The sequence below is a fragment of the Pongo pygmaeus genome, chromosome 21 (genome assembly GCF_028885625.2).
Source record: "Pongo pygmaeus isolate AG05252 chromosome 21, NHGRI_mPonPyg2-v2.0_pri, whole genome shotgun sequence".
Taxonomy (NCBI): domain Eukaryota; kingdom Metazoa; phylum Chordata; class Mammalia; order Primates; family Hominidae; genus Pongo; species Pongo pygmaeus.
This window is the reverse complement of record NC_072394.2, coordinates 47,466,620-47,493,477: the sequence shown is the minus strand read 5'-3', so window position 1 is coordinate 47,493,477 and position 26,858 is coordinate 47,466,620. Positions and strand designations below refer to the sequence as shown.

Genomic DNA, 26,858 nt, shown 5'->3' with positions numbered 1-26,858 from the left:
AAATAAAGTATTTAAACTTTAGAGATTCATCTCTATATGTTGACTTTGACACCATCAATCCACCTGTGCATTAATTTATTAAATAAATATCTATAGAGCACTAGGTACCCGGTACTTTAGCCTTGGAACCTTTGCACTTACCATCCCTCTGGCTGTAACAGCATTCCCTAAATCTTGTCTGGTCTCAGCTCAATTATTATCCCCTGAGAAAGGCCTTCCTTCATCCCCTTATTTAAAGTAGCCCACACGTGGTCACTTTCCATTGCATTATCCTGTTTTGTTTTCCTTACAGCACTAATCACATGAAATTAGAGTCTTCGTTTGCTTATCAGTTAATTGCCTGTAGGGACCCCACTGGGACATAATCTCCCTGATAGCGGGGCCAGCCTCCTTCCCTGCGTCATCCACGGCGTTCTAGCAACGCAGGGAGCCCAGAGCATGCAGCCGCCCCACGTGCAAGGGAGCCTAAATTCCAAACAGAGCACGCGCAGAGGGCGGGACGCTCCGGGCCTCCAGGTCTCGCAGGCCCCGCCCCCGGCCCGCCCCCTCGCCGAGGGTTCGCTGTGGGGCGGAGATATTCGCCGCCAGCGCTTGCTTCCGGACGGTGTTCCGCACCACACGGGGGAGGACAGAAGGCGCCCCCAACTCGCTGGCCTGGCCACGGGATGGCCCCCAAATTCCCAGACTGTGTGGAGGAGCTCCGCGCCGCCGGCAATGAGAGTTTCCGCAACGGCCAGTACGCCGAGGCCTCCGCGCTCTACGGTCGCGCGCTGCGGGTGCTACAGGCGCAAGGTACGACCCCGGCCCCCATCTCACCTCCGGGCCTGCTCCTCCAACCCCCGCAACCACCGCCCGAGCCTCGCGCAGCGGCCAGCAGTCCTGCCCGGCCCTCCCACCCTTCCAGCCCCTTCTGACTCCGGCATCCTACCAGAAACTTCCTCGGCCCTTTCTTTCCACCTGCTTGTTAACTGCCCTGTTGGCCCCCATCCTAAGTTATTTAGGCCTCATTCTGAGCCCTGGGAAGAAAGCTAAACCCTCCTCCCCCGCAGCAATTCATTTTTCAGTTAGTATTTGTTGAGTAGCTGTTATATACCGCCTGTGTAACAAGACACAAAAAGTCGCTTCTCTCAAGGACAGCGCATTCTTGTGGGGGCGGTGGGGAGGGCGTGAGTCTTAAGCGAGTCAGTAAGTAAACGAGACCTGTGGGAAAATCAGGGTTAGGAAGAAGACAAATAGGGTGATGTGATAGAGTTGACTGGAGTGGGAGATCAAGGGCAACATCTCTAAAGAGGTGATATTTGAGGTGATGTCTAAATGATGAGAAGCCAAGCGCACAAGGTTTTCGGTCCTGAAGGGAACTGCAATGAGAAAGGCCCCCCAGACAATATAGACATGGTGTGTTTCAGGGGTCAAAGCATAGTGAGCCAGGGCAGGGAATAGGAAGACATGAGGTCAGTTAGGAAGGCAGACCCTTATTTATTGTGGAGGTGTTTTAAACCGTGCTAAGGAGTTTGGATTTCATGCCAAACTGGAAGCTTGGCATGAAAGCTACTGGATGGGAAGCTACTGGAGAGTTTGAAACAGGAGAATAGCATATTCTTACCAGTTCTCCCAGCGTCCAGCTTTCGTCAGCATACCGCAGACCTTTGCCCAAAGCCCCTTCTCCGGAGTGACTTAATCAGAAACCCTCATTGGTTAAAGCCTTGACTTTTGAAAGAAGCCTTGGATCCTGGTTTCTGTGAGTCACCGTTCAGTACCTATTTCCCTTTGCCGCCTTCCTTTTTTTCCTTTTCTTGGCTAGCATCTGTTGAGTGCTTTACCGTGTGCTAGACATTTTAGACACGATCTCCTTTGATCTTTATTATGGATCTGTGGATAAAATGCTTAGAAAGGAGGAGTCCAAGAGAGTTAAATTGGCTCCCTTGGGGTTACACAGTGAAGACATGGAAGAGCCACGATTTGAATATGGATCTGTTTGATTTTGATGCTAAGTCCAAATTTTTAATCATTTTGCTAGACCTCTCCTCACATCCTCTCCAGATTTCATTCTTTTTTTTTTTTTTTTTTGTCTGCACTTTTTGCAGTTTCAAGCCAGTCCTTTGCCCCCTTCTTTTTTCTAGAAAACTCTCCTTTAGGCCCACTTCCTCATGTCAGCCTTGATGAAGTTGCTGAGGAAGCTGAGGTATTGATGTTGCTGCCATTTTCATTCATCTCACCCCAGCTGGTCTGGAAACGCTTGTACGTTTGTATGGGTTAATTCTGGGTCCATAGAAAAGCTAGCCTGGTATCTAGATTTAGCAAGGACCAGAGTTTGGTTCTGCTGCTGCTACAGATTTCCTAGGTAATTTTGGGCAAGTCTCTTGATTTCTCTGATCAGTCGTCTTGATCACGAAGAGAGCTCAGGGAACAGGCTAACACAATGAACCCTTCCAGCAAGTCTATGAAGTGGTATCCTCATGTGGTAGGTGGGCACGCATGATCAGAGGGATGGAGTGACTTGTCAGGATTGCAGGGTTGATGCCCTTTCCACCGCACCACTGCTGTTTCTGAGCAACCGTACTCTGGTGACTCAAGATGGATTACAGGTTTTGGGTACTTATACTTAGCTCCTTAAGGGCAAGGATGTATTTTACTAGTCTTTGTACTTTCCGTCTCTGGGCCTGGCAAAACAAGAGGGGAAAACGCTTGTTATTGTTGGTATTGAATGAAAGATATCAAATATTAACATGGCAACAGGATACTTAGTGGAAAAAGTAAGTTGCAGAAGGATAGGCAATATGATGCCTCTTAGGAAATGCTTTAATAGACATAAAATGGTATCTTACCTGTTAACACACACACACACACACACACACACACACATATATAAATGTAGAACATGCTTGAAAATGTTACATACCAACTTCAGGATTGTACTGGCCTCTGTGAGTCTGGGGAGGGAGCACAGGGATAAGGATAGGGATGGCTGGAGTTTTAGCTTATCAAAAAAATTTTTAAGGGCTGGGTGCCATGGCTTATGCCTATAATCCCAACACTTTGGGAGGCCAAAGCAGAAGGATCACTTGAGACTAGGCATTCAAGACCAACCTGGGCAACACAGCGGGACTCTGCCTCTACAAAAACTTTAAAAATTAACTGGGCATGGTGATACACACCTGTAGTCCTATCTGCTTGGTAGGCTGAGCTGGGAAGATCACTTGAGCCCAAGAGTTCGAGGCTGCAGTGAGCTATGATTGTGCCACTACACTCCAGCCTGGGCAACAGAGGGAGACCCTGTCTCTCAAAATTAAAAAAGTTGGGAACTAATATAACGTGCTAAATCTAGGGGTGGATTCTGAGATAATGGTTTTCTGTATGTTTCAAAATTTTCAAAAAGAGACCCTGTTTTCAATTCTTTTTAAAATTATGGCCCACACTAGTGGGTATGAAGTGGTTGAAAATTATCTTTAAAAATAAAAATCATTGTTGGTTGGCCACGGTAGCTCACGTCTGTAATCCCAGTACTTTGGGAGGCCGAGGCAGGCAGATTGCCTGAGGTCAGGAGTTCAAGACCAGCTTGGCCAACATGGTGAAACCCTGTCTCTACCAGGCGTGGTGGCGAGTGCCTGTAATCCCAGCTACTCAGGAGGCTGAGGCAGGAGAGTTGCTTGAACCCAGGAGGTGGAGTTGCAGTGAGCGGAGATCGCTCCACTGCACTCCAGCCTGGGCAACAGAGCAGGACTCTGTCTCAAAAAAAAAAATACATAAATAAAGATCATTGTGGCCACAGTGAAGGACTTGAGCCTCTGCGATTCCTGAGGGTAAGGACTGCCTTAGAAAAATGTCTAATAATTCTCCCCATGGGGTAGCTTAAGGCTTTTTCCTGATTAAGTTCTCTGTACTCCCATCACACCCAGCTCAATTATCATTTCCCTGACAAAGTCCTCTCTGGTTTGACCAGGTAAAACTAGTCTCATGTCTTTCATGGGTCTTTTGTGCCCCTGCAACTTTTGGTCAATCCATTTATCATGCGTTTATCATCTTGTTCCCTCCCTCCCTTCCTTTCTTTTCTTTTTTTTCTTTCTTTCTTGGATTTAAATGCTTTTTGTAATAAAATACACACCTATCCATCCACCTACCCACCCAAACCCAAGTAGTTACAGCATGGATTTCTTTGAGGCAGAAGCTAGCTATTTCATGTTTATCTTTTGTCTGTTATCAAGTTCAGTGCTGGAATGAGTGAATGAGGAAATACTTGGTTCCCTTTGAATGGCAGAAAGCTCAATGTCCTTGCTGTCACATAAGAATGACAAACACGCCAGCCTAGCAGACCAACAAGCCTGAACAGGTTATGGTTATCTCTACTGCCTTAACACAAAGCCCAAAGAGCTCTGAGTATGAAATGTATCCTAATGCCCTGAGGCATCCATTTCCCAAACTGATCATCTTCCCACTCTACCTGGGTAGGTTCTTCAGACCCAGAAGAAGAAAGTGTTCTCTACTCCAACCGAGCAGCATGTCACTTGAAGGATGGAAACTGCAGAGACTGCATCAAAGATTGCACTTCGTAAGTGGCCAAGGGTAATTTTGGGATGCTTGAGGGTCTCAGAAGAGGAGGCTAGGCTAATCTGGCTTGTTTCTTCTTTGGAAGGATCCCATCAATTACATCTGGGACAGATATTAAGAAAGTGTCACTGAGTTTCACCAGGTCACTGAGAATGGGAGACTCTATTTGGTCCTTACGGCCCCTGACTTGCATCTTTGGAGTCTTGGCTCTGCTGCCGAAAAAGGAGTGGGATGGGCAGTTAGAAGCAGGCCTTAAAGTCTTTGTGCAATTTGAAACCTGGGAATGAGGTGGAGTGGCAGACCAGTAACTGGCTTGCCCAGGTGTTTTTCTGGGATGGGAGTATGTGAGGGGAAGGGAGTGAAGGAAGGAAGGAGGATAGAGGTTAATAGATTGTCTCAGAAGGAGAAAGGAAAAAAATGGTATTCATGAATGACCAGTTTTAGAGGACACTGAACAATGTTTCATACCTCTTTTTCTTCAAGCAGTCTAATATTCTTTTATCATCATTAAACTCTCACATTTACCTGAAATGTGTTCTCAGATCTGATGTCCTCTGACATTGCTTTAGATTCATGCCCTGGTGATAGCCAGGAGAGCAGGAGGGGTGTGAGCATACTCACAGAGCCTGTGCTGAATTAATTTGTGCCATGCCCTGTGCTAGATTTCCCTCTTTGAGTGTTCACAACCAATCTGCGGGGTACGGTTACCATGTGTCCCAGGCCAGAACTTAGTTGCTGAGGGTTGGGGCAGTAAAGTGATTTACTTGGGTCACATAGTTAGCAGCAGAGGTGGAATTCAGACACCACCCCATCTGACTCCAAAGCTTATTTGTTATTCCCACTAGACCACAACTGTAAAAAAACATAGTAGCATGAAAACCATGAGGCTTTTGTTCTTGATTTTGGGGGAACTGAAACTATGAAAATTGATGCATGTGCACACACATTTAACAAAATTCATGTTTCTCCGCCCTCTTTCCCCTCCTCACTTCACTCTAAGTTGAAAAATCCCTGTTCTGAGGTTTGGCGTTTTTAGCCATGTCTCTCAGCTGGAAATTACTTCCTGTATGCTGAGTGCCCCAGATAACCCTGCCTGGAAGAAACTGTAGGGAAACCCTGGTGGCTCAGCAGCCAGCCAGTTGACATTTTTGCCTCCTATTCTAGAGCACTGGCCTTGGTTCCCTTCAGCATTAAGCCCCTGCTGCGACGAGCATCTGCTTATGAGGCTCTGGAGAAGTACCCTATGGCCTATGTTGACTATAAGACTGTGCTGCAGATTGATGATAGTGTGACGTCAGCCCTAGAAGGCATCAACAGGTGAGCTCCATTCCCAGCAGGTGGTCTCCACGGCAACTCCCTGTCCTTGACTGGCTGCGGGCCATTGCCTTGTCTGTCTTGTGAGGGGATCCCTTTGGCTACACTTAGAAAACTCCCGATGGGTATGTAGGGGAAGGTGTGAAAGGAAAATCTGCTTTTGTATTTAGCAGGTTTTCAGGGAGTCATAATTACTAAGATTGATTGATCGATACTTGCCTACATGTGCCTCACAGTAATATTTATTGTGCACTGTTTAAGGTGTTGTGCCCGGTTCAGTGGGGGATACCAAAATGAGAAAGAGATACAGACCCCACTTACCTTCAAAGCGCTAACACTAATTGGAAGAATAAGACACAAGCCCAAGCAGCTATGACAAGCCTAAAAGGATATGGTTTGTGGACATGGTTCAGTATATTGCACTGTGACCCCTCCAGAGGTTCCCCAGGTGCAATTCCTTTCTGGTCTCTGAGCAGTTATTGGCTTTTATCTCATGGATATTGTCATTTGTATAACTGATCATGTTTCCCCTCTGTGTGTGCGGCTAAAAAGCCAAACACTACACTAATAGCAAACCCTTAACAGGACTTCATGGTATGTATTTAGTGCTTTATTTCTGGCTTGACTTGTCTGCCAGCATTCTTTGTTTTCTCTTTGCCTCCTTTTTATCTGATTCCACAAAATCTACCAATTCTGTGACAGACTTCGCTCTAGGACCTGGGCTGATGACTGAGACATACCTCTTCCTGCCCTCATAGAGGTCCCGGTCTCAAGGAGGACACCAGTCAGTAATAGGCAAGCACAATACAACATGATAAGCGCCATGGTAGGAGGCAGCACAGGGGGCTCTGAGGCCAGAAAGGAGCCACCTAGCTAGCTGAGAGGGAGAGGGGGAGGCCAGAGAGAGCTTTTCAGAGGAGGTGAGCTAAGACTGAGAGATATGGGGTAGGGGGTTAGCCAGAAGACAGAGCAGTGTGTGCAAGGGTGAGCAAGTGTGACAGATCACAGGAATTGTAAGAAGTCGGTTTCACATGGTGCTGCAGGCAGGAGCTCAGCTTGGGACAGATTGGTGAGGCCAAGTCACACGAGACTCGGTGTTCAGGGCTTGGATTTAATCCTGAGCAAGTCAGGCTTTATGAAAAGGTCTTTAGCAGTGGAGCAACATGAGCAGATACGTATTTTAGAGAAAAGCTCTTTGCTGCCATGTTGAGGGATGATGTGAAGGTCAACAGGTTAGAAAGGAGCCATGCAGCAATCCAGGGGAGAGGGTGGAGAGAAAACAATGGGACCAGTCAGGGGACATGTAGGAAGTATATCAACAAGCTTTAGTGGTTGCGGGGTAGTGAGAAGGGAGGAATAGAAGAAGACACTCAGATTGTTGACATTCAGTCGGAGGTGACTGTGGGACATAAGACTAGAGATTCTAAGTAAGACGGTTGGGTATTTACATGGAGCAAAGGAAGAAAATACAGGCCAGACATACGGATTTGAGGGTCATCAGCGTAGAGGTGGATTAGGGCTGTGAGAGAGAAAAAGAACATCACAGCAAGTGTGAAGAGGATGGAGCTTTGAGAAACTCCAGCATTTGAGGGACTTACAGAGGAACAGCAGCTGGAGAGGTGGGAGGAAACAGGGCATTTATGTCCCAAGGGAAGGAGTATTTCAAGAAGGATGGAGACATCATTAGTGTCAGGTGTTCCAAGGAGCTTACATTAAAGGTTTAGCAATGAAGTCACGGGTGGCTCTGATGGAAGCTGGTCAGTGGGATCGGGAGCCAGAGGGCAATGCTTTCAGAAAGTCAGGCTTGAAGGGAAGCCGGGGAGTATACCTGTGATGGCAAGGGGTGTCCAGTATGGTTTTATTAGGTGAGGAAAGAGTTAAAGGGATTTAAATGCTAATGGTTGGAGTTAGTAGAGAGGAAGGATGAAGATGTGGGAGAGGGAGGTGCTGCCTGGGTGTGGTCCCTGAAAGAGGCAAGAGGAGATGGGATCCAGAGCTTAAGTGAGTGGATTGGTCCCATTGTCTCTTCTGTTGTGACAGGAGAGAAATAGGAAGGATTGGGCACCCAGGCAGATAGGTTTGTATTTGGGGTATGAGGAAGTTTGCTCTAAAAAAGGGGAAGGGCCAGGGAACAGGTTTGAGGAGAGCAGAGGTTTGAAATAGCTTGGCTGCCAGGAAAACAGCCTAGCCAGAGACATCTTGGAATTTGTAGTGATATAGTCTGTGGTTTTTATTCTTGTAATATAGGAAACATGGTTGTAGGAGCAGAAAAAGTATACAGTTAGCATTATTCACTCATTCAACACATAACTGATTGGGCCTTGGTGGTTGCTAGGTGACATACCAGGTGCTGGAGATCAGTTGACAGAATGAACTTGGTCCCTGGGTGGCATTTTAAGCTGAAATCTAAAGAATAAGTTGGAGTTAGCCGGGCCTGGAAGGTGGCAATCTTTTTCCAAAATGGAAATGGTTGTTCTGGGTAGAGGAAAAAGCATGTGCAAAGTCTTGAACAGAAGGATCAGAAGGGAATGTGGCTCACAGTGAAGGGGGGACAAGAAAGGGTGGGGACCAGATCTCACATGCCACATTAGCCTAGGGAATTGGGAACCCCTGAGGAGTTGTAAGATCTGAGAATGATGTAAGCTTTGTGTTTTTTAAAAAGCCTGAGCATTAAACAAATGTCAGGTGCTTGCATGGTTGTGTACTTGATTCATTGATAAAATATGAAACAAAACGTACAATTCTTTCTTGGAGAAACTATAGTTTTTTTGATCATGGTTTAAGTATCCTTAACAAGCAACAGATCACCACTTTAAAGATAACATAGTTTGACCAAGCTCAAGGAATGTCATGGGGACTGATCTGAGATGGCGTTTATGGGTGGCAGACTCCTGCTCCTGTATTGCACATGTTGGAGGAGCTAAAGAGGTGGTTCCGACCAGGGGGAGGGTGGCAGCTCTGGCTCTTCTGAAAAGGCCTACCTCCCACGGGTGTGTGAAAGGAGAAGTATCTTCTTGACCCAGCTGGAATCCTCCCTGCAATCCTGCCTTCTTTTCCAGAATGACCAGAGCTCTCATGGACTCGCTTGGGCCTGAGTGGCGCCTGAAGCTGCCCTCTATCCCTTTGGTGCCTGTTTCAGCTCAGAAGAGGTGGAATTCCTTGCCTTCGGAGAACCACAAAGAGATGGCTAAAAGCAAATCCAAAGAAACCACAGCTACAAAGAACAGAGGTAAGCTGTGACTCACTGCCCAGAGTCTCGCAATCTCCCGCTATCTCTTTTCTTTAGAGTAGTCCTGCAAAAATTGGCATTGTTTAGCTGAGTTATAAAAATAATCTTAGGAACAAAGTATAAAACAAAATAGAAGTCTTCACCTCTTAGAGATTGTTTTCTCAGCTGTATAGTGAGGGTGATGATAAAGTCTTCCTCACAACCATGGGGACTGAATGACATAAGACACATAAAACTCCCAGCCTGGCACATAGGCATGCAGTGTGAGTTCCCTTCTCTTTCCTCTGGTAGCACTTGGGATGTAGTACTTAGGATGTTTTTGGTTGCAAAAACAGAAAGCTCAACATGGTAAAAATAGTATAGGGAATTTATTGGCTCATAAAACTGAAAAATCCAGAGAGAATTCAGGCAAAGTTTGCTCCAGCAGCTCAGTGTATTAACAGACTAACTCCATTTTTCTGTACTTATCTCAACTTTATTTTCTGTTGTGTGTCAGCTTTGTCTTTGGCAAGCTTCCCTCCTAGTAGCAAAATAGCTATAGCAGTTCCCGGCCTCACATCCATAGCCCATGCCTCATGACCCAGAGAAAGAAAGTCTTCCTCTGATAGCTCACTAGGAAAAGATAGGATTTTTTTTCCCCTAAAAACTCTAGCTCACATATTTTCTCAATCGATTCTGGTCTTCATGGTCACAGGCCATTCCCTGAAGTACACACCATAACCGGGGGATGAGATTTTGTGATTAGGTCACCCCTGAGGCACCTGCCCCACCTCCAGAGCTAGAGGGTGATGCTTCCCAGGAGCATGTACACTGTGTGAATCCCTGGAGAAGCATGAAGAAGAGAAAGGAGATCCAAGCTGGGCAGCCAAAAACAGGAGACTCCTCACCTCAACTATATGAAATGAAGAAGCCATTTGTCAGGCACTAGGAAGCTCTTTTAATGTTCCAGGGGAATGGTCCCAGCCCAGCAAGCTAAGGATTCAGGCTAGAGGTGCAGAAGGGATCAGAGATGGAGCCCTGCCATGTGTAAGTGACCTTTAGGTGTTAGGGGAGGACAAGAGTTACTCACCTTCTACAGAAGAACGCCTCTCTGGTCATGGGTAGCATTCACTCTGGTTTGTGGGAGCCTGGTAAGTGTTCCCCACTCTTCTCTAGGATGAAAATGTGGGGTGCTAATGAACCTGATGGCATCAGTGCACCTACCATTGATTTCATTCTTTCAATCAGTGCACCTACCATTGATTTCATTCTTTCAGGGTCACTGAGCCATGTGTTCCAAGCCATGTGTATGCTAAGCAGTGTGACACAGACGACAGGTAGTCTTGGCCCTCAGGGACCTCTCCCTCAGTTGAGGGACTGAGACATGTAAACAGTGTCTTAAAACACAAGGAGGAGGAACATGTGCTTTTAGAGTCTTAGTGTTTGAGGATTTCAGGATAGAAACTGACTTAAGTGCGTGAGGGAGTCGGGGAGAGACTCAGAAGGGGTGGCAGTGGAGGTGGAGCCTTGAGCTGGACCTTGAAGAAGGTCATCAGATGGGAAGGAAGGAGAATTCTTGGCAGAGACAGTGGAGAGAGCTGGAGAATGAAAGTGCATGGGGGGAACAGTAGGAGTAAGGATGACTGCAGAGTGGTGTGTTGCAGGGTGCCAGTGAAGCTGAAGCCCTACTTCGAGAGAAACCTGTGTGCACGTGCACAGGGAGACGTACACACAAATGTTCGTAGAAGACTGTAATAGCAAAAACAACTGGAGATAACCCAGATCTCCATAAATGGGAGAATGGACAATTCAGCTTTGGTATGGCAGCAATGAAAATGAAGGAGCTGCAGGTCTGTGCATCAACACAGATGAATCTCAGAAATATAACATTAAGGGGAAAAAGAAAAACCAAGTCATAAAAGAATACACAGACTTATTCTTCTGTATGAAGTTCAAAAACAAAGTAAACAGCAAATGGTCTGTGGGTACTGTTGTATATAGTTATACTGTTTAAAAAGGTGGGGAAGAAGCACAGAACTGGGGATAATAGTTTCGAGGATTGAATTGAGGAAGGTCCCCCAGGACTTCAAAGGTTCTAGTTATGTTCTTTTTCTTAAACCGGGCGATGAATTCATGGTGTAAACCTATCATCTTACCCTGGTCATAAATATTTAGTATTTTATAAAGATAGTTTTAAAAAATTTGAAAAGCAGATGATATGGAGCCGAGGCTTGAATAATTAATTGGGGCCAAGCAGTGAAGGGCCTGAACACCAAGTTGAGCAGCTTGGATTTCACCTTGTTCTCTCTGCTTCCTCTCCTTGAAGGCTGGAGCAGAGCTGCATGTGTTAGATGAGGGAGGATACTCACAGGCTCAGCCCAAACCAGAAATGAGGAATAGCGGGCTCTTCTCCCCTTTCCTCATAGCCCAGAAGCTATACCTTTTCTTTACCAGATGTTTATTTATTAATATTTATTTACTTATTGTCCTGCTTTAAGTTTATAGTGTGTTCTGTACTTTCTTACATACTCTCAGATTTGACCCTGAAAATAGCCATCTGTGGAATTAGTATTGCCCTATTTTATTGGTGAGGAAATTGAGGTCCAAAAGTTAGGTAGGTCACACAAGATCTTCCACCTACCAAGAGGCAGTGCCAAGGCTAGAACCTGAGTTGCTTTTTATCATTTATATATTTTTATGTGCATGCAAAAATGTTTTTATATCAGGAGTCCCCAACTTCTAGACGAAAAACTGTTGAATTGCCCAGAAGTTATTAATTGGGGGAAGCCATTAATCAGGAAGGATGATTTACAACAGGGGAGGAAATCTCTGGGGGAGAGGATTGTAGTCAGTTTGGAAGGGACGATGCTGAAGAGACCTCACTGATCTCAGTTGGGTGCTGCTCCATGGTTTTTTTCCTCTTCTGAATTTGTATCTAGTGCCTTCTGCTGGGGATGTGGAGAAAGCCAAAGTTCTGAAGGAAGAAGGCAATGAGCTTGTAAAGAAGGGAAACCATAAGAAAGCTATTGAGAAGTACAGTGAAAGCCTCTTGTGTAGTAACCTGGAATCTGCCACGTACAGCAACAGGTATCTCCTATACAGCTGCTGGCCTGGGGCATTTCAGGACATTTGTTCCATAGTCTTCTCTTGGACTGCAATGGGCCCTTCATCCCTAGCATTTAGTCAAGTATGTTATGGCTGAAAACATGCATCCATGTTGTGAGCTAGACATGGCCAGTGGCATTCATTCTCTCAAAAGGGTAGAAACTGAGGGATGCTAAATGGTAGCCTGGGCTTTGTTGGCCCCTGTCCCCAGAATTTTCATAAGCATACAATGTAACTAAAAGCAGTGTGCCTGCTCTGCAAACACAACCCTAACACAAGTCTCTTAGCCTGTCCACCCCACCACGCTGCTCCCTACCCTTCTCCAAGACCCTCCTGTTATAAATTTTGGCACCATTTCTGTCTGAGAGCACTGGCCCAGAAGCCAAAGTGTGAAGTAACCATTGCCTGGCATGAGAGCAGGAAGGACGGGTACATTCTAGCCTGAAAGGTTAGACTTGTGGGCCTGTAGAAAGCCCTGCACCAGGAGCTGCCGTCAGTGACCACTGACTGAGAACCTGGGAGCCAGGGTGCGGTCCCTTCACTGTGTAGGAGTGATTGTTCTGCAACAATGCTCGGAGTTATAGGTGGTCTTTCTGTTTTAGTGTTGAGAAAATTGAGGCTCAGAGAAGGAAGGGTTTTGCCTTAAACTCAGCCAGCCAGTAAATGTTGGCACCAGAATTGGAATCTGACTTCAACAAGATCTTCCTGTTACTTTTACTCTCAGAAGCTTGAAACATTCAGCAAGAGACCACATCAAAACCAAATGCTTAGTATAAAACATTTATTATAAAATGTTAGAAATCTGTTTATCCTTCCCTACCAGCATACACATATCACTCTCTAGTTTAAAAATCTTGGATCTAATATAGACACATTGTTCCTTATTCCAAACTCTTGAGATAAAATGTGTTTTCCAGCCACGGTGGCTCAATGCCTGTAATCCCAACACTTCGGGAGGCTGAGGCTCCGGGAGGATCACTTGAGGTCAGAAGTTTGAGACCAGCCTGGCCAACACGGCAAAACCCCATCTCTACTAAAAATACAAAAAATCAGCTGGGCGCCGTGGCACATGCCTGTGATCCCAGCTACTCAGGAGGCTGAGGCAGGAGAATCACTTGAACCCAGGAGGCAGAGGTTACAGTGAGCCAAGATTGTGCCACTGCACTCCAGTCTGGGTGACAGAGCGAGACTCTGTCACAAAAAAAAAGAAGTGTTTCCCATTTTAGTTAGGTAATATGGTCTGAATTATGTAACACCCCAGCAGCGTCTGGGGCAGCTTGCAGAAGTTAATTATTAGTATTTCTGCCAGTGAAACTTGAAAATTCCATGTTCACATGGGGTGGAATAGAGAAACTAAATAGCTTCATGTCAGTTCAGATCGGGTTTTGCTGCCCAATGAGTTGGAAAGAGAACTTGTAGTTTTAAAGCTTATATTTTGGAATTTTGCACCTGTGGTTTTATGTGGTTTTATTGCTGATTGGACCAGAGGGGCCTCAATCTGCCAGACTAATTTGAAAAAGAAGCCTGCAGCCTATTTGTTCCATATTTGTGCGGCATCTTCTAACTCCTCTATCTCTGGGCCCTCTTTCACCTTGCTTACCTTATGCTGCTGGACACCTCCATTAACTCATTTTTCTGGATCATTACCACATTTGGAGCTGTGTTTTGTCTTGTTTAGATACTGTTCTTCATGAAGGTGTCTGTGCCACACTGTTTTAATTACTTTTGCTTTATAATATCTTATAGGGCTGGTGTTTTCTTCATTCTTCTTAATCAGAGCATTCCTAGTATTTTCCCATGTTTGTTCTTCTAGCTAAACCTTTGGTTCATTTTGGCAAACTCCAAAAAATGTCTTGTTGGACAGCTTTTGGTTGTGATTGCATTGGATTTATAATTTAATCTAGAGGACTAATGACAAAACTGAATTTTTAGCCATTGTGGCTAACATTTTACCATGTCCTGGAACATCTTGGACATAGTCTAATGCTCCACCTCATGTACGCCCATCTGAATGACACAGTGCCCAGGCTTTGGCTTACTTTGGCTCCCTTTGTGCAGGTGACATCTGAGTGCATAGCACCTACAACTTGCCAGCCCTGAAACAGCTGTCATAAGAATCTCATTTGTACTCACAACAGTTCTTCAGCTTAAGTCATTGTCCTGTGTTACCTAATCAGGCTCAGAAAGATGAATTAATGACCATAAAGTTAAACAACTAGTACATGGTGGCTGAGATTTAAGCCAGATCTTTGTAACTCCAAAGCTTATTTCCCTTTCACTCACTTGTGTTATTTCCCAACCCCTTTGTAATTAAAACCCTTCTGACTGGATATAGAGTCAGTTCATTTACCAGAAGTCAAGGGGGTTTATTTTATTGCCTGAAGTTATGCATTTTGTTCATCTTAAATATAGTCTTTAGAAGTGTCACATGACCCTATTAATCACCACATTTCTATTCTGAAGTCACGATACACTGTGATTCCTCTACTTCCCAGACACTTGGCTATTTCTTTAAATTGCCAAGCCCATTGGGAGGAAACTTTAGTTTCCTTAGAATTCCTCTATGTTCAGGCCAGGCACGGTGGCTCATGCCTGTAATCCCAGCACTTTGGGAAGCCGAGGTGGGCAGATTGCTTGAGGTCGGGAGTTTGAGACCAGGCTGGTCAACATGGTGAAACCCCGTCTCTACCAAAAAATACAAAAGTTAGCTGGGCATGGTGGCATGCACCTGTAATCCCAGCTACTCGGGAGGCTGAAGTGGGAGAATCGCTTGAACCCAGGAGGCGGAGGTTGCAGTGAACTGTGATCATGCCACTGCACTCCAGCCTGGGCAACAGAGTGAGACCCTGTCTCCAAAAAAAAAAAAAAGGAATTCTTCTGTGTTCAAAGTTTAAAACAGGGGCTACTATTCTAAAACTTGGTGGTTTACAACAACCATTTTATTTTGCTTGTAATTTGTGAGTCAGGAATTAGGGAAAGGCAGTTCTCATTTGGGGTCTCTCATGCAGGGTCAGCAAGATGGTAGCTGGGGCTGGAATCCTCTAAAGCCTTCTTCCTCGAATGTCTGGCTGCCGGGCTGCCTGACTCAAATGACTGGGCAATGGAACTGCTAGAGCAAGCTGGCACCTCTTTCCACTTTCTTAGCAGCCTTTTCATGTGTGCTGGCGTGAGCTTCCTGAGAGCGTGGTGGCCTCAGAGTAGTTGGCTTCTTCTCTGTCAGTTCAAGGCTCCAAGAGCGAGTGTTTCCAGAGACCAAGGTAGAAGCTGCAAGGCCTATTATGACCTAACCTTGGAAGTCACATCGTGTCCCTTCCCCTGTCCTCTGTTGGTCAGAGCAGTCACAGAGCCTGCCTGAATTCAAAGAGAGAGAGCAGATACACCTCCTCTCAGTGGGAGGATTGCCAAAGAATTTGTGCCTGTCTTTTAAGTTGTTACAAGGAGAAGGTTTTTCTCCGTTAATTTATGAATTCCATGCAATCACAAAGGACTAGTAGAATTTTCTTCTTTAAATTCATGGTAAGTTTGTTAGAAAAAAATGAGAACAATGACATGAAAGAATCTGGTATATAATAAAGTCTGGGGCAAAGAGAGATTATTTAATAAGAGGTGTTAGGTTGGCCACGTTAGAGTTAAACTTGAATCCTACCTTCTTATTTTAAAGTAAGTTCTAAGTGGATCACAGGAATGTAAAAAGCGAAAGTTCTAGAAGAACACATGGATTAACTATCTTGCAGTGGGGAAGGTATTCTTATGTGAAGGGAAAAAAATGTTACAGAAGTCGTTAAAGGAAAAGTTAGAGAAGTTTGATTTCAAAAGATTAAAAACCCTTATTAAAGATGTTCAGCTTTACCCACAACTAAGCAACTAAGACAGTGAGATACTGTTTTCTTCCATATTGGCATACATTAAAATTTAAGACCCAAAGTTGGTACAGTTGTAGGAGAATAGGCTCTGTCAATAACTATTCAGCTTTTTTGGAAAGCATTTTGGCAGTAACAATCAGATTTTATTTCCTTTTTTGTTTTGTTTAAGAGATGGGGTCTCCCTATATTGCCCAGGCTGGTCTCAAACTCCTGAGCTCAAGTGACCTTCCCACCTTGGCCTCCCAAAGTGCTGGGATTATAAGCAGGAGCCACTGCACCTGGCCAATCAGGTTTTAAAATGCATGTATCTACTGGCACAAGACAGGGATGCCCTCTCTCACCACTTCTATTCAACAGTGTTGGAAGTTCTGGCCAGGGCAATTAGGCAAGAGAAGGAAATCAAGGGTATTCAATTAGGAAAAGAGGAAGTCAAATTGTCCCTGTTTGCAGATGACATGATAGTATATCTAGAAAACCCCATTGTCTCAGCCCAAAATCTCCTTAAGCTGATAAGCAACTTCAGCAAAGTCTCAGGATACAAAATCAATGTACAGAAATCACAAGCATTCTTATACATCAATAACAGACAAACAGAGAGCCAAATCATGAGTGAACTCCCATTCACAATTGCTTCAAAGAGAATAAAATACCTAGGAATCCAACTTACAAGGGATGTGAAGGACCTCTTCAAGGAGAACTACAAACTACTGCTCAAGGAAATAAAAGAGGATACAAACAAATGGAAGAACATTCCATGCTCCTGGGTAGGAAGAATCAATATCATGAAAATGGCCATCCTTCCCAAGGTAATTTACAGATTCAATGCCATCCCCATCAAGTTACCAATGACTTTCTTCACAGAATTGGAAAAAACTACTTTAAAGTTCATATGGAACCAAAAAAGAGCCCGCATCACCAAGTCAATCCTAAGCCAAAAGAACAAAGCTGGAGGCATCACGCTACCTGACTTCAAACTATACTACAAGGCTACAGTAACCAAAACAGCATGGTACTGGTACCAAAACAGAGATATAGATCAATGGAACAGAACAGAGCCCTCAGAAATAACGCCACATATCTACAACTATCTGATCTTTGACAAACCTGACAAAAACAAGAAATGGGGAAAGGATTCCCTATTTAATAAATGGTGCTGGGAAAACTGGCTAGCCATATGTAGAAAGCTGAAACTGGATCCCTTCCTTACACCTTATACAAAAATTAATTCAAGATGGATTAAAGACTTACATGTTAGACCTAAAACCATAAAAACCCTAGAAGAAAACCTAGGCAATACCATTCAGGACATAGGCATGGGCAAGGACTTCATGTCTAAAACTCCAAAAGCAATGGCAACAAAAGCCAAAATTGACAAATGGGATCTAATTAAACTCAAGAGCTTCTGCACAGCAAAGGAAACTACCATCAGAGTGAACAGGCAACCTACAAAATGGGAGAAAATTTTTGCAACCTACTCATCTGACAAAGGGCTAATATCCAGAATCTACAATGAACTCCAACAAATTTACAAGAAAAAAACAAACAACCCCATCAAAAAGTGGGCGAAGGACATGAACAGACACTTCTCAAAAGAAGACATTTATGCAGCCAAAAAACACATGAAAAAATGCTCATCATCACTGGCCATCAGAGAAATGCAAATCAAAACCACAATGAGATACCATCTCACACCAGTTAGAATGGCAATCATTAAAAAGTCAGGAAACAACAGGTGCTGGAGAGGATGTGGAGAAATAGGAACACTTTTACACTGTTGGTGGGACTGTAAACTAGTTCAACCCTTGTGGAAGTCAGTGTGGCGATTCCTCAGGGATCTAGAACTAGAAATTCCATTTGACCCAGCCATCCCATTACTGGGTATATACCCAAAGGAGTATAAATCATGCTGCTATAAAGACACATGCACACGTATGTTTATTGCGGCATTATTCACAATAGCAAAGACTTGGAACCAACCCAAATGTCCAACAATGATAGACTGGATTAAGAAAATGTGGCACATATACACCATGGAATACTATGCAGCCATAAAAAATGATGACTTCACGTCCTTTGTAGGGACATGGATGAAACTGGAAATCATCATTCTCAGTAAACTATCGCAAGAACAAAAAACCAAACACCGCATATTCTCACTCATAGGTGGGAATTGAACAATGAGAACACATGGACACAGGAAGGGGAACATCACACTTCGGGGACTGTTGTGGGGTGGGGGGAGGGGGGAGGGATAGCATTGGGAGATATACCTAATGCTAGATGACGAGTTGGTGGGTGCAGCGCACCAGCATGGCACATGTATACATATGTAACTTACCTGCACGTTGCACACATGTACCATAGAGCCTAAAGTATAATAATAATAATAATAATAATAATAATAAAAAAAGTATGTATCTTTGGATACAGCAGTCCCTTGCACAAGGATGTTCATCATGGCATCACTTATTTACAAACTGGAAACAATGAAAAATACCCCTCGATAGGAAATTGGTAAAATAAATTATGCTACATCCAACTTAGTGAATACCCTGCACCCACTGAAAACAGTGAGGTGGAATGGATGAACTTATGTAATGAGCGCCCAGACATCTGACTGTTTTGTTTTTAGTGACTGTCCTTGGAGAGAAGGACTAGATCTGAATGAGGAAGATATATACACACATGCACTTTTTTGAACCCGCAGATGCAGAATATATTGTGTGGATGCACATGACTTTTTTCCAACATTTTATTATGAAAATGTTCAAAATATAGGAAAGTTGAAAGATTTGTACATTGAACACCCATATACCTACCATCTAAATTCTACAATTAGTATTATTACATTGCCTTATCACTATTTAGCCATCTGTTGGTCTATATTATTGTCTTTGATGCACTTCAAAGTAAATTGCAAACATCTTTACATTTCACCCCATGTCAGCATTATATTATTAGAGTTGAGTAGTTGTTGTTTTTTTTTTCCCCCTTAAAGTAGATAATTTTTTAATCTGTCAAGGGAAAGGTTTCAGGAAAACTTTTCTTTGCTTGAAAGAGCTCAGTATAGGAGAGTGCAGTACAGCATGATAGAACTAGATGAGATCAGGATCTGGAGTCTGACGAATGAACCCCCCGCCTATTTGAATCCTGGGTCTGCCCCTCAGTACTGGCGGTACCTGGCCCAAGTTCCTTTACCGTTCTGGGCCAGCACGTTTCATCCATGAAAAGGGCTAGGATTGTTGTGAGGATTTAAGAAGACATAAAGTAGCCAGCACAGAGTAGGTGTTCAGCAAATTGGAGATCACTTCTCAAACTACTGCGTGGCATGTGGGTGGCCCATAAGAAGTGACTGAAACCTCTGAAATGGTCTTTCCCCTTCAGAGCGCTCTGCTATTTGGTCCTGAAGCAGTACACAGAAGCAGTGAAGGACTGCACAGAAGCCCTCAAGCTGGATGGAAAGAACGTGAAGGCGTTCTACAGACGGGCTCAAGCCCACAAAGCACTCAAGGTAAAAAAAAAAAAAATCCTGGCCAAAAGGTCCCAACATAGCTAGAGATTTATGCCAGTGTCACCATTTACAGGGTGTAGCCAAACTGAGACAATATCTGCAGCTTTTCCTTCTCATCCTGGGCCCAGGATAACTCAGAGCAGGCCTGTGGGCTGGGGTTTGAAAACACTTTGCTGCCTCAGCAGCTATCCCTACCCCAGTCTGGGAAACCTTCCCCAAAACTCCTGTCTTTTCTTCTATTAGGACTATAAATCCAGCTTTGCAGACATCAGCAACCTCCTACAGATCGAGCCTAGGAATGGTCCTGCACAGAAGTTGCGGCAGGAAGTGAAGCAGAACCTACACTAAAAACCTAACAGGGCAGCTGGAACCCCTGCCTGACCTTACCCAGAGAAGCCATGGGCCACCTGCTCAGAGCCCGCTCCTGAAACCCAGCATGCCCCAAGTGAGCTCTGAAGCCCCCTCCTCAGCCCCTTGATGGCCTCCCACCCTGTAAGAGGCTTTGCTTGTTCATATTAAGCTCAGCGTAGTCAAACACAGACGTGGTTGTTGTACCAGAAAGGTCCCCACTAGAGCTAAGCGTGAAGCTGAAGCTCTGTCCCTATTCCCCCTGGCCCAGCTAGCTGATCACACCAACAGATCGTCATCAGCAAAGCATTTGGCTTTGTCCTGCCCAAGTGTGCCGCAGACTGAGTGCTGCCCTTGTAGTTTCCCCAGACCCCACCTCACTGCAGTTCATCTGAACAACCTGAGCTCCTGGGCAGGGGTGGAAGGAGGGGGATAAACCTAAGGCCCTGATCCAAAGCAGCCTGTTGAGCTGGTTCTCCAGTGCTGCAGTCTCTCCAGGTGTACAGCTGCTGTCCCTGCCCTGCCCTGTCCTGTCCTGTCCTTGCACAGTCTCCTGTGTCTGAGCCCCAGTGCCTTCTGTTCGGGCCCTCCTTTGGTGGGAAGGCAGAGCCCTGACCCTTGGATGGCTGTCCTTGACTCTGTGCTGCTGCCTTCTGCAGAGAGGCACCTAAGCTATTTAAAGAGCCCAGTGATTGTGGCCGCTCCTCCTAGAGGTGGGAGGGGGCGAGAGGCCTTGGTCAGTGTCCATGCTTTCTGGGCAGGGACTTGGCTTTTTGTTCCAACAGTGGCCTTCTCCGGGCTTCATAGTTCTTTGTAATATGTTGAAGTTAATTTGAACTGATTTTGTTGAACTGTGTGTTTAAGCTGTTGCATTAAAAAGCTTTCTTCTACATCAGTATCTGCTGTGCTTTCATTTATGCCTTTTCAGCTTTGCACCTGGAACTCTGTGGTAATAATAAAAGTTTTTGCTTATTGGGCATTCATTCATTTGTTGAACAAATTTATTGACATGTCTGCATGGGCCAGGCACTGTGAATAGTGCTAGGGAGCTAGCAGTGAATAGACACAGCCCCTGCTCTCAGAGGGCTGGTAGTCCAGTGGGAAGGCAAGAAGTTAATCAGACAACCACACACATGTAAAATTGCAGCTTGCCTGAGTGTTGTGAAGCAGTCGTCAGTGATTTCCCTGCCCAAAAGGGGAAATTTGATGCAGTGGAGGGAAGGGGGTCCCTGAGTAAGTAAAGCTTGAATTGAGTTCCAAACGGGGAGGTTAACTAGTGAAGAGGGGAGGGAAAGCACCGTGGACAGAACAGCGTGTGTAAGGCCCTCACTGGGAGCACGGCCGGTGAGTACAGGGACTTAAAAGGGCTGATGAAATTCACAAAACATGGTATGGGGTGAGGCTGGAGAGTGCTCTAGGATCTAGCTAGAATCAAGGGCTGCCTCCCTTTCCTGGGCTGGTTTTCACCTTATGGAAGTAGAGTTTTAGGATTCCACAGAGCAGAGTAGACAAAGTGGTCTGAGCATCCCTTGGGTCCCATCACATAGTGCTAAGCAGCACTCGGCGTTAAGCACACCACCTCTGAGCTCTCTTAAGGATGAGTCTGTTGTCTGAGCTGTCACAGACATCCAGGCTGAAGCAGAGTGAGAGTCAGACAAACCCCATCGGCACAGTCAAGGGACAGTTTCAAAGTGGGGCACCGTATCCCTTTTATTGCCTCATAAGCAGGCAGGACTGATGTGAGGCAGGTTTCGTGACATCCAGTCACAACTGATTTACATCATTCTGAGCTCTAGAAGGCAAGCAACTTGATTTGCTAGTGAAGACATAGAGGGTGGGGCCGGCACAACCCGAAGAGACTACTCATTTTGTACTTCAAAAATGTCTGAAGAACACGACATAAGCTTCCTCATCCCCATCACTCATCTTTGAAACTTAACATCATTCAGTCTTTTCCAGAGATGCTTTGAGGAATAAAACTTCTGCTTCCCATAGGTTAATGTTTCTAGGAGAGGGACACACAGCTATCAATGTGACTGTCTTAATGGTCGTGATGGAATTCTACGCCGACTCCCAGAGAAGGTAAAACACCGTTACGTGGGAATGACAGGGCAGAGAGCAGATCATGTAGGGTCTCGTCCTTATTCTAATGATGGGAAGCTACCGCAGGATTTATGCAAGGATGAGGCATTAGAGAGGCATTTTGAAAGAAGCCTTAGGACTGCATGGTGGAGGACAGACCGCCGGAGGGCCAGGGTAGACGCAGTTAACTGGCAGAAGGCAGTGAGTGCAGCGGTTGAGCTTAGCTCAAATTAGTGGATTTATTCCACTAGGTAGTGGTAGTGGATTTGGATCTGGTAGGAGGTCATGTTGGTGGATTTTCTCTGGAAGATGGGAGGAGAGAAAGTGGTGTGGCAGCAGGGCTGGGGAAACCCTCTGATTTTCGCTTTTGCAACAGAATGGTGGGGCCATTTATGGAGACAGAACACTGGAAGAGAGAATCAGAAATAAGGCCGGGCATGGTGGCTTATGCCTGTAAACCCCACTCGAGGCGGGTGGATCAGCTGAGGTCAGGAGTTCGAGATCAGCCTGACCAATATGGTGAAACCTCATCTCTACTAAAAATACAAAAATTAGCTGGGTGTGGTGGGCACCTGTAGTCCCAGCTACTCTGGAGGCTGAGGCAGAAGAATTGCTTGAACCCAGGAGGTGGAGGTTGCAGTGAGCAGAGATCACGTCACTGCACTCCAGCCTGGGTGACAGAGTGAGACTGCGTCTCAGAGAAAAAAAAAAAGAATCAAGGAATGAAAAAGAAAGAGAACTTAGTTAAATCATAAGCTTGATTTTAGACATGAGTATTACCAAGATAACCAGGAGCTGATGGCAGGTAGGCGGTGGAATGTGAGAGAGGTGACTCAGGTGCTCTTAAGAGTTGACTGGGCTGAAGAAAAAAACGGAGTCATCCTAGACTGGGTACAAATTGAAGATGTGCTTGTAAATTAGATAGCTCAGGAGAACATGGCATGAGAAAAGGAGAGAGCCCAGGACTGAGATTAAAGAAATGCCAGCAGTCAGGATTTGGGGAGAAGACGATGGAGCTGCACAGGGAACAGATTAAAAGCAGCCAGAGAAGTGGGCAGGGCATGGCGAAGACACGTTGGAGGTCTGTGGAGTGGAGAACAGGAAGAGTGAGGAGCTGAGAGTGGCAGAGCAGCCTTGAGGACTCAGTCAGATTTGTTGCTGGTGAATTTTTAGCAGAACCCAGTCTGCTTGGGTCATAGTAGCCACTTTCATTTGGCCGCTCGGGTACAGGAGAGGGCAAAGACCTGGACTGTACGTCCCTGATGGGAGGTGAGCCCTAACTGACACAAAGAAGCTTTTCGAGAGACTTCCCCATTCCCTGCAGGGGAGGACAATCCTGACCTGGGAAGGTACCCTAAAGCGTTCCTACAAGGGTTGATTATGTCACACAACCCCTCAGCCAGCCGAGAAGCAGCTGGGTGTTTGCCCTGCAGGGTGCCCAAGCCAGGGGCTGCATGCACATCAGATGGGGGCCCCTGTAGCTCTGGTCCATTGTGTGATATCCGTGTCATCATCCACTGTACTGTTGATGGGTCAGTTCCTGACACTTCTTCTGCTCTTGTGTATATGCCCTCTGTGTACTTCAGCACTCCTTTAGGGTTTCTGTTTCTTAGACCCTGAGCCCCACCCCAGTCATGTCTACCCTTTGCTCTGTCCCCACCTCCCTCAGACACAAAAGGGCCTCCTGGGAGGCAAGGCAGATTTTGCAGCACTTTTAATACACAAAGCAAAAGGTAATAGGCTGGATGGGTGACCAACCTTCATTCACACACAGAGCCCAAGTATAGATACAGACTAATGGGGAAATAAGTTAGAGTTTGCAGGGCCTTAGGGCTGAGAGCCAGAAACACTGTCCTTTTGGCAGCCATGGAAGCAAGGATTTCCTTTTCTGAGGATAAAAAGGTAAAAATAAGTGTTTTTAAAGTATGGCGGACACCCAGTCTTCAATAAAGAAGGTGGTTACATCCTGGCCAGGTCTTCAGGCAGGCAGAATGGAGCCAGGCAGGGCCCCGGGAAAGCCCAAACTATTCTGCATGAAGCCAGGCAGGGCAGCTGGCAAGAGGGCACCTCCTTCACTCCACCACCCCCCATTCCGATCACAGTTAATCATCTCCTCTGATTCTCACGACTTCCTCCAAACTCCCTGGTGCTTCAGAGAAAGCCAGGGACACAGCACAATTCTCAGTGTTTGTGAAAGTCAGTCCCTGCTTATTTCCTTACAGCTTCTCCCAGGCTCAGCTGCTCCTGTCACCATTCCACCCACCTGGTTTCAGTGCACGTACGCCTTCGGCTGCTCCATAGCCTGGTGTGCCTGCAGCACGGCCACTGCCTCGTCTATCTGTGAGACATGAGTGGTGATGGGGGCTTAGTGCAGCTGTCTTAGCAGGTCACAGAAGAGCCTTGACCTCCCCCTGGCTCAGCATCCTGGATACAGGATCCTCCTCCATCCACAGGGTTTCTGTGGAACCCTCCCATCCACCACTGCTTGCAAGATCCCATGGCCCTGTCTGTCACCTTTGACACAGAGGTACATTGCTGGACAGCTGGAAAAATCTTAACCCTTACACTGAGTCACAACACACTTCCTTGTACCAAAAGACCTACCTACAGAACAACACAGAATTAGTCTATGGAAGGGCTGAAGTAGCAAACCCTTACCTAAGGCCGCTTCCACTCTAAGATTCAACAGGCCTTCAGGTATCAGCAAGAAGAAACACTTTATCTGGCCAAACAGCTGCCCATTGGCTCCACTAGGACAGCCCTTGTCGTTAGCTCTCCTCCCGCCCCCTCGGCCTCCCTGCTGCCCAGGCTCCTGCTTACCTTGGCATGGAGTGATTCTGGAGACTCCAGCATGAGCAACAGCTCCGAGTTGTCAATCTCCAGCAGCATGCCCGTGATCTTGCCGGCCAGCTGGGTGTGGACATCATGGATAAGGGGGTAGAGACGCTCCCCTGTGTGGAACACCCTCTAATGGCTTGTGCACTGCCTAGCTCACACCCCAGCATCCCAGGGCTCATATGGAGTGGAGCACTGAGGACATCTGGGTTCTTCTCCCAGAACTGCTCCTTCTAGGCTATGACATTTAACACTTGATCTTCTAACATCAGGTACTTTTAATGACCGGGCCTGGTATTGGTGGTCAGCCCATCTCAGCAATGTGTCCAGGGCCCACCCAGGACTGGGTGCCTTAAGTGGGGGCGGAAAGGGTCTTCCCATGAAGAAAGTGAAGATGTTTACAGAGAACTACTAACAAAGCCTTCTACTTCCATTAAGCTCATTTAAAATGTTTCTGGGTGAGGCCAAGCATGGTGGCTCACACCTGTAATCACAGTACTTTGGGAGGCTGAGGTGGGCGGATCACCTGAGATCAGGAGTTTGAGACCAGCCTGGCCAACATGGTAAAACCCCATCTCTACTAAAAATACAAAACTTAGCTGGTCATGGTGGCATGTGCCTGTAAACCCAGCTACTCAGAAGGCTGAGGCAGGAAAATCACTTGAATCCGGGAGGTGGAGGTTGCAGTGAGCCGAAATCGTGCCACTGCACTCCAGCCTGGGCAGCAGAGCAAGATTCCATCTCAGGAAAAAAAAAAAAATTTCGGGGTGAGGGGAAGGGGTAATGTGGCAAAACCCTAAGTAAGCTGAGGAAACAATGGGGCAGTGGTAATGGGGGCCTTCAGTGAAGGGTCTGGAGGTCTTGGTGGCCATGCAGTAAAGAACCTGCCAACCAGGAACAAGCTTGTGTTCACATAGTGGAATTTTTATCAGGACCTGCCATGGACACTAGGGGTGGAGATGAATTGCACAAGGAATCCAGAATCTATGGGAAACATCATGTATTTACCAAACACACAGATTCCCCACCGGCCTGCATTGAGCACTGGAAACTGGTGAACAGCAGCTTCCTCCCGTTCAGGAGAGGTGTGAGGAACTTTAACCCCCACCTACAGGCCATTTCTCGGCAGAAACCCAAGACCGTACCCCTACTCCTCCCTTTGTCCCCTGATCTCCCCACATCTGGAGTGTCTCCCAACCTCAAAGTCATAGGACAGCAGCAGTGGAAGAAACCTCAGGACCATCCAGTCTGACCAGGGTTTTAAGACAAGAGAATAGGTGCCTAGAGAATAGAGCCAGCTTGGCCACGGTCACCCAGTAGGGGGGTCGGTGACAAAGCTGGACTTTGACCTCACGTTGGACCACCACTCAGGGTGTTTCCCAGCAGGCTAGCCAGCTCGCAGCCCTCCTCTTCTTGCTCCAGAGTAGGAGAACCAGCCACTCACCAATCATCTGCTTTTGCTCATGCAGGGGTGCCGCAGCCAGCATGGACGCGGTCAGGGGCTCCTGTCCAGGGATGTGCACAGCCGGCTCCTGGACCTGCATGGTGCCGGGGACACATCCCTCAATCACCATGGACAGGCATGTCCTCAAAACACTTACCCTGGCAAGTGAACAGAAGGCCAGGGAGGCACTGGAGGAGGGGAACAGAGGGCAAGGTCTGGATGATCAGGTCGGGTGGAGAGTCCCCAACGAGGGCAAAGTGGATTAGAAGACGAAGTCATGCTTCTAGCTTAGACGTTTCTTGTAGTGCTATGAACTTATAAAGGTCCCTGATGAACATTGATAAAGGAAAGCCCTGTGTTACCAATAACTTTGTGCCAAATAAAGCACTTTTTATCAAGCAGATTTATGGACACGACCCCAGCACACCTCTCACCCTTTCACATCTTGGTAATTTTAAAACATTTTTGGCCAGGTGTGGTGGTTCACACCTATAATCCTAGAACTTTGGAAAGCCAAAGTGGGAGGATCGCTTGAGGCCAAGAGTTTAAGATCAGCCTTGGCAACATAATGAGACTCCTGTCTCTACAAAAAATACACAAAAT

The 26,858-nt window shown here is 46.1% G+C and overlaps 2 protein-coding genes across 4 annotated transcripts in view; one reads left to right on the top strand and one right to left on the bottom strand.

Moving 5' to 3' along the window:
* Positions 1-415: 415 nt before the first annotated feature.
* Positions 416-20,784, top strand: TOMM34 (translocase of outer mitochondrial membrane 34). Its single transcript, XM_054466794.2, has 7 exons — positions 416-792; positions 4,447-4,546; positions 5,710-5,862; positions 8,919-9,088; positions 12,007-12,154; positions 19,420-19,546; positions 19,790-20,784. The coding sequence occupies exons 1-7, from the start codon at positions 666-668 to the stop codon at positions 19,892-19,894; spliced, it is 930 nt and encodes a 309-aa protein (XP_054322769.1). The 5' UTR covers positions 416-665; the 3' UTR covers positions 19,895-20,784.
* A 2,969-nt stretch (positions 20,785-23,753) lies between these two features.
* Positions 23,754-26,858, bottom strand: part of PABPC1L (poly(A) binding protein cytoplasmic 1 like) — a 28,666-nt gene continuing 25,561 nt past the window's right edge. The window contains exons 12-14 of one of the 3 annotated variants that reach the window (XM_063659028.1): positions 26,256-26,349; positions 24,797-24,927; positions 23,754-24,314 (exon numbers count right to left, since the gene is read on the bottom strand). In XM_063659028.1, the coding sequence (XP_063515098.1) occupies positions 24,246-24,314; positions 24,797-24,927; positions 26,256-26,349 (294 nt within the window). In that variant the 3' untranslated portion in view covers positions 23,754-24,245. Of the gene's footprint in view, positions 24,315-24,796; positions 26,350-26,858 lie in introns of those variants that run through there. The other 2 variants (XR_010125120.1, XR_008496061.2) reach the window with 2 other exon arrangements.